The sequence below is a fragment of the Leptosomus discolor genome, chromosome 9 (assembly GCF_034619465.1).
Source record: "Leptosomus discolor isolate bLepDis1 chromosome 9, bLepDis1.hap2, whole genome shotgun sequence".
NCBI classification, from domain to species: domain Eukaryota; kingdom Metazoa; phylum Chordata; class Aves; order Leptosomiformes; family Leptosomidae; genus Leptosomus; species Leptosomus discolor.
In genome coordinates this window covers 49,221,280-49,231,154 of record NC_141399.1, presented here as the reverse complement: position 1 = coordinate 49,231,154, position 9,875 = coordinate 49,221,280, and the positions used below count along the sequence as shown (strand labels likewise).

At 58.1% G+C, this 9,875-nt stretch overlaps 1 protein-coding gene across 1 annotated transcript; it reads right to left on the bottom strand.

Annotated features, from left to right (window-relative positions):
• Nucleotides 1-2,830: 2,830 nt before the first annotated feature.
• LOC147414953 (interferon upsilon receptor 1-like) lies at nt 2,831-9,813 on the bottom strand. Its single transcript, XM_086470704.1, has 8 exons — nt 9,661-9,813; nt 9,083-9,206; nt 8,090-8,265; nt 6,882-7,060; nt 6,267-6,420; nt 5,837-5,961; nt 3,991-4,774; nt 2,831-2,916 (listed from the first exon to the last, which is right to left on the bottom strand). The coding sequence occupies exons 1-8, from the start codon at nt 9,713-9,715 to the stop codon at nt 2,831-2,833; spliced, it is 1,683 nt and encodes a 560-aa protein (XP_086326830.1). The 5' UTR covers nt 9,716-9,813.
• Between the last annotated feature and the right edge of the window lie 62 nt (nt 9,814-9,875).

Sequence of the window (9,875 nt, the reverse complement as noted above, 5' to 3'; positions counted from 1 at the left end):
TGCCTCCCATGGCTTTCAAAGGCAAATAGGGATCTTCCTCGTTCTGGAAGCCTGCAGAATATTAGAGCTTAGTTTTTCCCCATCGTTTCAGGAGCTGCCGTCTCCCTCATGCTTGTTAGGTGCTATGTTTCCTATACAGCAGCTGTGAAAGTCCCATTAGCCCCCGCACAGCAATTTTCCACTCTCCAATACTTTTATAGGCTGTCAGCTCAGCTCTCTGAGAATTAGTAATAAGAAATACCCTCCTGCATAGTCCTAAAACTGCTGTTTCTAATAAAGAGCTGTTCTCAGCTGCATTCCTTTCATTGCTTTGATCTGGTACCGGCAGAAGCTGAAAACACCACCAACAGCATGGAGAGCAGCCAGGAACGAGCCTATCAATCGTGGTGAGTCAGAGCTTTCACAAACCTCCGCACCAAACATCTCCAGGCAGGTGCTGCGGCTGTGGGCCTGAGGCCGGCACCAGAAACAGCGTCCGACCTCTGAGACGATGGGTGCTGTGGGGCCAGGCTGGATGTCTGAGGACCCATCGCTGGCTCGCCCAGCTCCGGGCTGCTGAGGGAGCGGAGGACGCCTGTGAGCACTAGCTGGGAGCCGGATGCCCACACACGCCTGAGCACTGCAGCAGTGACAGAGGGACCCAGCCAGGCATCCTGCTGCCTGGGCTTGGCTGGGGCTGGGGGCCTGTCCCTGGACCCAGCTCCGTCCTCCAGCACAACCCCCTCCTGCTCCATCCATCCTGGCCAGGCAGACTGGAGCTGGGTGTAATCCAGACACACTCCGCCCAGGCCCTGAGGTGTGCATGCTGGTAGCAGGTCTCTGTTGGGGCATGCCGGGACTTCGCCCCCACAGCGAGCATTGCACCTTCATGTTGTGGCTCTGCAGAGCCCCACACACCACTTGCACCTCCGAGGTAAAGCAAAAAAAAAAACCCCTCTCACATCCACTCGGAAACTGCAGCTGCTAAAATGCCATCTTGAAATGTCACGAGCCTTTTGCCTTTTTCCACTCTGCATGAACATCTGTTTCATACAGAACGGGGACATCTCAGCTGCTTCAAGCGCCTCCTGGGATGGGGTGAGTCCCTGCTGCCAGTGAGTAACTCGCCTGAATCACCTGTGGAGATCCCAGTGTGGTTGCCTTGCCAAAAACTCAGAGAAGAGCTGTTTTCCTTTTGATCTAAAGACCTGGCAGGCTGTTCTAACAGCACTGTCTGTGCCCCGGCACGAGCCCAGCATCCAACAAGGCAGCCGTGGGAGCCAGTTTAGGCCCACCATGCTGGGCCACTGCTTCCCAGCAAACAGCCCAGGCTGGACTGGCACGCTGCTGTGGCTCTTTCACAGAGTCTAACGGCATGTGCAACAGGGCAGCTTTGACCAATGCTCCTGTTGAATGCCTCCTTGCAACTGCCCAGCCACCAGGCAATGACCTTCAGGACTGGTGGTGGGGCTGGAGGCCCCGTCAGCCTTGCTAGGGATGAGGCGGTTGGTCAAACAGGGCTCCACACGTGTAGAGTTTTGACTGTGACCTTGAGACACAATGGAGGCTGGGAAGCACAAAGGGGATGGTGACCGGACGCCACAATGAATGATGGGAAGAGAGCAAGCCCTTGGTGCGCCATCTCTGTTCGCTCCTCAACAACAGCCCCAACCCCCGTGTGCTGCTGGCCAGGCGCTCCCACCACCAAAGGCGGTCCAGGACTGCTGCAGGATGCTCGGAGTTGTGCAGTCTCCACATTCAGAAGTTTTCAAGGCCAGACTGGAAAAGACCTGATCAACCTGGTCTGGCCTCAGATGGCCACTCTATCGCTCCCCTCCTCAGCTGGACAGTGGAGAGAAAATACGACGACAGGCTTGCGGGTCGAGACCAGGGCAGGGAGGGATCACTCACCAATTACCGTCAGAGGCACAAAACAGCCTTGACTTGGGTAAATTAGTTTAATTTATTACCAATCAAATCAGAGAAGGGTAATGAGCAATGAAAAGTAAATCCTAAAACACCTCCCCCCCACCGCTCCCTTCCTGGGCTCACCTTCACTCCCGATTTCCCTACCGCCTCCCCTCCAGCAGCTCAGGGGGATGGGGAATGGGGGTTGCCGTCAGTTCGTCACACGTTGTCTGGGCCGCTGCTTCCTCCTCACACTCTTCCTCTGCTCCGGCGTGGGCTCCTCTCTCCATGGGGCCACAGGTCCCGGCAGGAGCCTGCTCCAGCGTGGGCTTCCCGCAGGGTCCCAGCCTCCTTTGGGCACCCACCTGCTCCAGCGCAGGGTCCTCCTTGGGCTGCAGGTGGAGATCTGCTCCACCGTGGCCCTCCGTGGGCTGCCGGGGCACAGCCTGCCTCACCGTGGTCTTCCCCACGGGCTGCGGGGGCATCTCTGCTCCGGCACCTGGAGCACCTCCTGCCCCTCCTTCTGCACTGACCTGGGCATCCGCAGGGCTGGTGCTCTCACACGTTCTCACTGCTCTCTCCCGCTGCAATTGTCGTAGCACAGAGTTTTTTCCCCTTCTTAACCTTCTCCCCGAGGCACTGCCACTGTTGCTGATGGGCTCAACCTGGGCCAGCGGCAGGTCCATCTCGGGGCCAGCTGGCACTGACTCTGCTGGACATGGGGAAAGCTTCTAGCACCTTCTCACAGAAGCCACCCCTGTAGCCCCCTACTACCAAAACCTTGCCATGCAAACCCTAAGAGAGATTTTTCTAACGAGATGCACAAAGCACAGCTGCCTGCTCTGAAGCAGACAGAGCTGTCCCAGCAGCATCGCTGCCCAGGGAGGGGACACCTCTTTGCCCCGGCTTGGGAGCGCTCCAACGGGGCTGCCCCAGGCCCCGCTCAGCTGCCAGAAAGCCGCAGCCGGTGCTGCTGCAGGTTGCCGGCTGAGTCAGCCATGGCAGCAGGGGAAGAGTAAGGCTGGCAGCCTGGCAGAGGGAGGGCACAGCCACCCCCGGGAGGCTGCACGCTGGGATGTCAGGGGTGACTCACGGGGTTGGAAAGTGGCCCTGTGCAGCCCTGCTTTACCCAAAAGGCTCCCCAAGGCTGGCAGCGCTGTCATCTCTGTCCCCTTCATCAGATGTCTGGATGCTGGACACCAGTTTCCCACCTGTTCCCAAATCTGGCTTAAATCTCACGAGTCCAGGAGACTGGATTTGTCCACCCAAGCTGGAATCCACCCGTCCCAGCCCACTGCAAAGCACAATGCTGCCCGGCACTGGGGTTTCCACTCGCCCGAGGAGCTGCAGGCACAGCCTCACGAACACATCCCGGAGCGACAACCACAGGGCAGGGCTCTGCAGCAGTAAACTTGCCCCTTGCTGATAGAAGGAACAATAAAACTATCCAGCGGTTGCTGAGGAACCTGCCTTTTCCCACATGACAGTGACATGGAGACCAGCTGCGGGTGCAGTTTTCTCCCAGGGAAACCCCAAGTTTTCCTGAAGCCTTTCTCAGATGCTGCTCACGCAGGGCAGCGCTGGTTCTGTAACACAGAAAGAATAAGCACAGAAGCCAGTTTTTCATAAGAAATTAGTGTTATTTAAAAAACTGCTCCAGTGCACAACCAGTATTTCCAGACAAGCCAAAAAAAAAAAAAAATCTCCTCTTTCATTTAAGTTTTTTTATATATATATATATATATATAAGAGTATATACATAAATTTGCATTAGTATGTATGCTCTATACGCATATACGCACACATACAGATGGATAAATAAGTTTTAGGCCTTCAACTTTGATCTGTATTCCTTGTGCTCCAGTCCAAGAGCTCCAAAACCACAGAGGACAGCTCTGAAGACACTGATCTCACCCACCCATGGCAGCCCTGCCCACAGCGTGCGTGTGCCTGCCCCAGCCCTGTCTCAGCAAGGCGCGGGTGGGTCAGAGCAGGCAGCCGTTGTGGCCGGGGCAGCTCCAGGCAGCACCTTGAGCCCTGCTTGACACTGTGGTCCAGGTGCCGGGAGCCCCCAGCATCCCCCGCCTGCCTGCTATGGCCCACCGTCAGCTGGGGGACGCAGCTCATAGCCGGAGAAGGGAGCTGCCTGTAGGATGTTGGGGGGCAGTTGGGGCAGCTGGCAGGGGCTGGGGACACCTGGTGCTGCCTGCTCCATGTCGCGCTGCTGCATGGTGCTGTCACCTGTCTGTGGCTCAGTCCCATGACCGTGCAGGGGCTGAAGAGCATGGACAAGCTGATCTCCATCCTCCTCCTCACCGGCTGGCAGCTTCACGGAGCTGAGCGGTACCCAGTGCCCTGCCATGCCAAGGCTCTCCTGCAGGTCCTCCTGGCTAAAGCTCCTGCCTGGTGTGGGTAGATGAAGGCAGCTGCCTGCTCCTGTGGCTGGGCACTGGCATTTAGAATAGAGCTGGAGATGCACAGAGAGCCACGTCTCAGATGTCCAGCAGTCTCTGCCACCTCTGTAGCTGTCTCCTGTCAGTCCCACCAGCAGCCGCTGCTCCAGCACATCATCCCCATCACGCAGCTCCCCATCCTCCTCCAGCTGCGATGAGACCCAGGAGCCCATGGCACGCCCCAGCTGGCTGTGGGTGCAGGACAGGTCCCTTCCCTCGTGGCAGTCTGGCCCAAACCCGTTGGCACAGTAGCCACTCACGTCCTGGGAAAGGCTTTCTCCGAGGAGCAGATGGACTGTGGGGGTTGTCTGCCCCGCTGCAGGTGGCCTGCAGGAGGGGAGCACGGTCGGCAGGAGCAGGGCGAGCGATTCCTCCTCCAGCTCGAGGGTGGGCACCCTGATGGTCTCACTCAGCTCCCTGTTCCGGAGAGCCTGCTGGGAAACAAGCAGCGCAGCTGTCAGCCTCAGCCTGCTGAAACCTCCGCCAGCGTGGAGGGGATGAACTGCACAGCCCAGGGAAGGGGATGGTCCTGCACAGCCCGTCCACTGTGCTCACACCCGAGCGATATGCAGGCTGGGCTCTGCTCGCTACTGCACAGGGGCTCTGGGGCCAGAGATGGCCACAGAAGCTACCACGCTGCTGCTTTTCAAGCTACGCCCCAGGTGTCAGAGGCTGATGGAAGAGCTCTCGCCTGCTCAGAGACACCAGAAATCCCCGTGCAGGAGCCAAGAAGAATAGGAAAGCAAAGAGTGCTGGTGCTGAGCTGGGCCAGGGCAAGCGGAGCAGACTGCCGCTTCCTCTCCACACTTCGCACAGGGGATGCCTTTAGCTTAGCGAGTTGGTTTTGTCCCCGGAGTGCTCAAAGGGCTGCTCAGGCCAGGCTGCTCCCACCCCCAGCACTGGGAAACTGGGATGCAGTGGGGAACTGGGACTCAGGGAGAAAGGCTCTCCTGGTGATTGTTCCCACAGGGCTCAGTCCTGCCGACCGAGAGCGTGTTTTGGATCAGCTCAGCAGGGCTGCAGCCCTGGGGGCCTCTCTGAGCTCGGGACTGCATTTGTCCCAAGGGCAGTGCAATGAGGGGCTGCATCTCACCCAGGCCAGACTGTCCCAGGAGAGCAGCCCCACTCTTTGCTTCTCTTCCCCTCTTTCTCCCCTTCAAGCCGCTATAGATGGACACGCAGCCAAACAAAAGCCAACCGCTTAAAGCAGGAGGCTCCTAACGCTGAAGGCGTTGCTTGCAGGCTACGTGCTGCCCGAGACATCTTCCTCCAGTGTGACCCATGGCTGATTGATGCATCCCACCAGTATCTCCTCCCACGAAGCAAGGCCTGGGGTACAGTGGGTTGGACAGCGAGGAAGGCACCTGGGCACCGAGATGGGTTTGGTGGTGCAAGAGGTGGAGGGAAGGAGGTGCTGAGCCCCCTGCAAACACAGGGGACACTGGCTCGGCCACAGCACACGTGGGGTGGAGGCTGGAGGAAGACTGTTCACTTACAAGCGTTTTCGGGAGGCGCCTCTCCGAGGGGCTGGGGAAGACGTACAGCTGGACAAAGCAGAGCCCAGACATGCTCAGCAGCAGAACGACACCACTCAGCACGGCAAGGAGGATCCAGGGAAAGCCTGCCAGGAGGTCACAACAGGCTGAAGGTTGGAAGGACTCCCTCAGCATCCCTCCAGCCTGCCCTACGGCAGCGCTTCCCCAGAGCCCCCACAGCAGCCTTGGTTGTTCAAGGAGATGTGGGGCAAGGCCAAGGCAGATGGCGAGAGAGTGTCTCCCCAAGAATAGTCCCCACAGGACATTACTGGGCCACCAACCCTGACCAGAAAGGCTGGGGGGTGTGTGACCCACACCTCCACATGTGTCAGTGCTGCAAGCAGGACCTGAGATGCAACTGCAGCGGCTGAGCCGGCGAGAGAGCTCCCACCTGCGGGGCCCGCTGGAGTCACCAGGCACTGCTCAGCCTCCCGGCTCTGCTCCCTGGCCCTGCCCACAGTCGTTGTCCGGATGCAGTACTGCGTGCTGGGCTGCAGGTACCTGAAGGTGCATGGCGCTTCGTCCCCGCTCCTCTTACAGGGCACCTGGAAGCAGAGGAGATGTGTGCCAAGGTGGCTGGAGGTGGGGTCTGTGCTCTGCTGCTCTTCCCAGTGCAGCCTTGGCACCTCACTCGCCCCTCGGTGTGGAGCACAGACCCTCCCTCCCTGCTCCCCAGCACCTCCAGCACTTGCTTCTTCACCCCAGGAGGTGTTCAGGTCCCAGAGCATCTCGTTAAACACCTACTGCACGCTTTCATCTGAACAGAAATTGTTACAGGTTTTTCATACTCATACAACGTAGAAGAGGAAAGAGATCTCCTGCCACCCCCAGGTTAGGAGCCCCAAACTGAGAGTGCAAAGCACCTCACGCCTACTTGCCCTGCGGGGAATGGGCAGGGCTGGGGCAACTCTATGGGCACACCAACGCAACTGGACACGGGCGTCTGCTACACCAGGAAAACTTGCCAGTCCTGTACACTCCAAGCCTTGCCCACCCTGCCACGTACTTGCTGGAAGAGCACGTCCCCTTCATACAGACTCAGCCAGTACCACAACTTTGCCAGCACTTGGTCGATCGGCTTGTAAGAGCCATTTTCGCCTTGGTAGGGAGTGAGCGGCATGATGATATTTACGCTGAGGTTGTGACCCTGGAGCAGCCAGGACAGCTTGGGGGGGCCCACAATTGCTGTAGGGAGGGGAAAAAAAATAAAGGAGGAAAATTAAGCCCTTCAAAACAGAAGGCAGGCATCTAATTTCTCTAGAAATGACATTTTTCTGTTGGACATCCCACTCCCAGTGCACAGAAACTTCCTCAGGTCTAGCCTGCTGGCACTTTGTGCTGTGAAACCAGCGCTAGAAACAGCAGCCACCACATCTTTGACAGCCAGCACTGCTTCTGCCTCCTCCGGCACACCAACATGGGCCAGGACAGACCTGCTAGCACCTCTGCCTCCCTGTTGCTGAGCCCTTCATCTCTGAGCCATCAGATGATGGTCTAGAGGCTCGCTGTGGAGTGCAGAAATTGCTCTTTTAGCTAAGTGCATCTATTTCCATGCCAGTTGGATGCAGAGGGAATGAAAAAGGGAACCCAAACAGCTGACGTACAACCCATTTTAGCTGTGGCACATTCAGTTCGTTGTGACAACCCCCTATGAGGTGGGTTAGGGGAAGGTCCTGAAGCTTTTCCTTCCTCCAAAAGACAGCTAGGCTTTTTGGATAGGACAGCCACTCTATGACTGAGAAGAGGCACGTGCCCGCACCTCGCAAACATGGCAGCCGGGGCAAAGGCTGTGCTGGAGGGACGGCTACTGCCTTCACCAGCCTGCGCCAGCTTTACCTTGCTGGAACAAAAATGCCCTCACCCAGCATCTCTCAGACCCATGGCAGGGACAAACAGTGGATGCTTTTAAAAGACAAGTCTTGAGGGGTATCCTCTCTCCTACCCCATCTCACTGAGTTCTCCAGAGACCCAAATTCTCACAGTGACTTGGTGGCCTGCGGCCTCCCATCCATGGTCCTCACCTCACTGTGTCTCCTCCTCTGTCCCCAGTCCTTCTCCAGCAGCTCTGCTCCCATGCCTTTCCTCTGATCGGGGCTCTTGGCACTTTTCCCACCAGTATCCTCCTATGATTTCCCACCATATCCCAGGAGCCCTCCCCCTGCTGGTCCCCCGGGAAGAGCAGGAGCCCAGCTGCAGGAGCTCCCTGGTCCTTACTGTCTTTGTACGGCAGCAGCTCGCTGGAATAGGCCCACTTGGACAGCTCGCCTCTGGCCACCGCTCTCACCCTTGCCCAGTACATATAGTGGATCTCATCAAAATACAGCTCACACGTCCAGGAGGAGTTGGTGCTGTTCGCCCAGCAAGCATCTGCCTTGGTCCAGGTCTTGTTCCTGGAGAAAAAGCAGGGATTTCTCCTTTTCAGCAAATTCCTAGCCAAAAAGGAAGGCTGCCTAGCCGTCACTGTCCTGCCCAAGTGGAAAGTGTGGGAGAGTACGGATATTGGCCAACAACAAGCAACCTGGGCTGCATTAGGGAGAGCGTTGCCAGCAAGCCAAGTCCCCTCTCATCAGCACCGGTGGGACGGCACCTGGAATGCTGTGCCCTGACCTGTGCTCTCCACTACAAGAAATAATATGCCCACGACAGAAACAGCCTGCTGAAGGGCCAGAAAGATGACCAGAGGGTTGAGGCATCTGTGGTATGAGGGAGGCTGAGGGAGCGGGGACTGCTCAGCCTCGAAAGAGGGTGGCTTAGTGTGTGTGTGGGGGGTCTTTTCAATGGGATGGAGTAAAGAAGATGGAGACTTCTTCTCAGCACAGCCCAATGAAAGGACAAGAGGCAGCAGGCACAGGCTGAAATACAGGAAATTCTGTTCAAGCATAAGGGGGAAAAAACCCAACAAAATCTAAAAGCAGCCCCTTTTGTTTTTTGCTGTGAGGGTGACCAGGAAAGGCAACAGCGTGGCCAGGCAGGTTATGGAGGCTCCATCCCTGAAGGTGGTCAAAACCCAAGAGGACACAGCCCTAAGCTGACCCTGCCTGAGCAGGGGTTGGATGAGCTGGTCTCCAGAGTTCCCTGCCAGCTCTGCTCTGTGGTATTTACTGCCAGATAACAACCCTCTGGCTACTGGGTGTCCCTGACAGCCCTCTGCCAGGCTGCAGGGGGGATGAGCCACCTCCCCCCCCTCCTCCCTGCCTTCCCACCTACCTGTATCTCCTCCACTCCACCTGGTACGTGGCATCGCTGGGTGAGCTCGAATCCGGCTCCCACCGCAGGCAGACGTGGAAGTTTTGTGCCTCCAGCCTCACGTCCCGCGGAGGCAACAGCGTGCCTGCGGAGGGGGGAAGCAGCGGGGCATCAGGCAGCATCGCTCTGTTCTGCAGGGGCCCACTCCTTGGCTGGGCACCGCTTGGCCACACTGCACAGGTCCCCCTGCTTTGCATGGGAAGCGCGGGCCACCCCCCCACCCTGCAACCCCCAGCCTCAGTCCCGCATCGGCAAACACCAACTCCCTGCCAGGCGCAGGCAAGCGCTGGCGGTGCTCAGCATCCACATCCCTTTGCGTGCACTGGAGCACCCTCTCTGGGGTCCCGTGAATGGCATCGACACCCTGACAGGGTTACTGGTGACCCGGGGTTTTCTTTCCTGTCACACCTTGAAGACCACTCAGACCCGTCCTCCCTGCAGGTACCTTCTGCAGGTCAGATTTGCCCCCGTGCTTCTCCCCTGCACTGTAGCCAGGGCCACCCCCCAGCCCGCTGTGGCAGGTCCGGAGCCGTACTTACCCTGGAGCAGGGTGCAGCTGGCCAGGGACAGAAGCAGGCTCAGGGCAGGGCTCATTCCACCGTGCCCCGTCCATCTGCCCCCTGCTCTACGCTGCCATGCCGGGTGTGGTGATGAGGGGACGGGCGTGCCAGAGCTGTTCTGCCACCCGTGAATGCAGCTGGCAGCTGGAACCTGGGTTTAGAAAAAATATTTTTCTTCCTGGAGCCGTGGCCAG

What these genes read in the sequence shown, in the direction of transcription:
- LOC147414953 (XM_086470704.1), bottom strand. Translation starts at nt 9,715, where the DNA reads ATGAGCCCTGCCCTGAGCCTGCTTCTGTCCCTGGCCAGCTGCACCCTG. An exon ending in GGGACGTGCTCTTCCAGCAA is followed by an intron (nt 6,421 to 6,881) that starts GTACGTGGCAGG and finishes CTCTGCTTCCAG; the next exon opens with GTGCCCTGTAAGAGGAGCGG. An exon ending in GCTGCGTCCCCCAGCTGACG is followed by an intron (nt 2,917 to 3,990) that starts GTGGGCCATAGC and finishes TCCCTCTGCCAG; the next exon opens with GCTGCCAGCCTTACTCTTCC.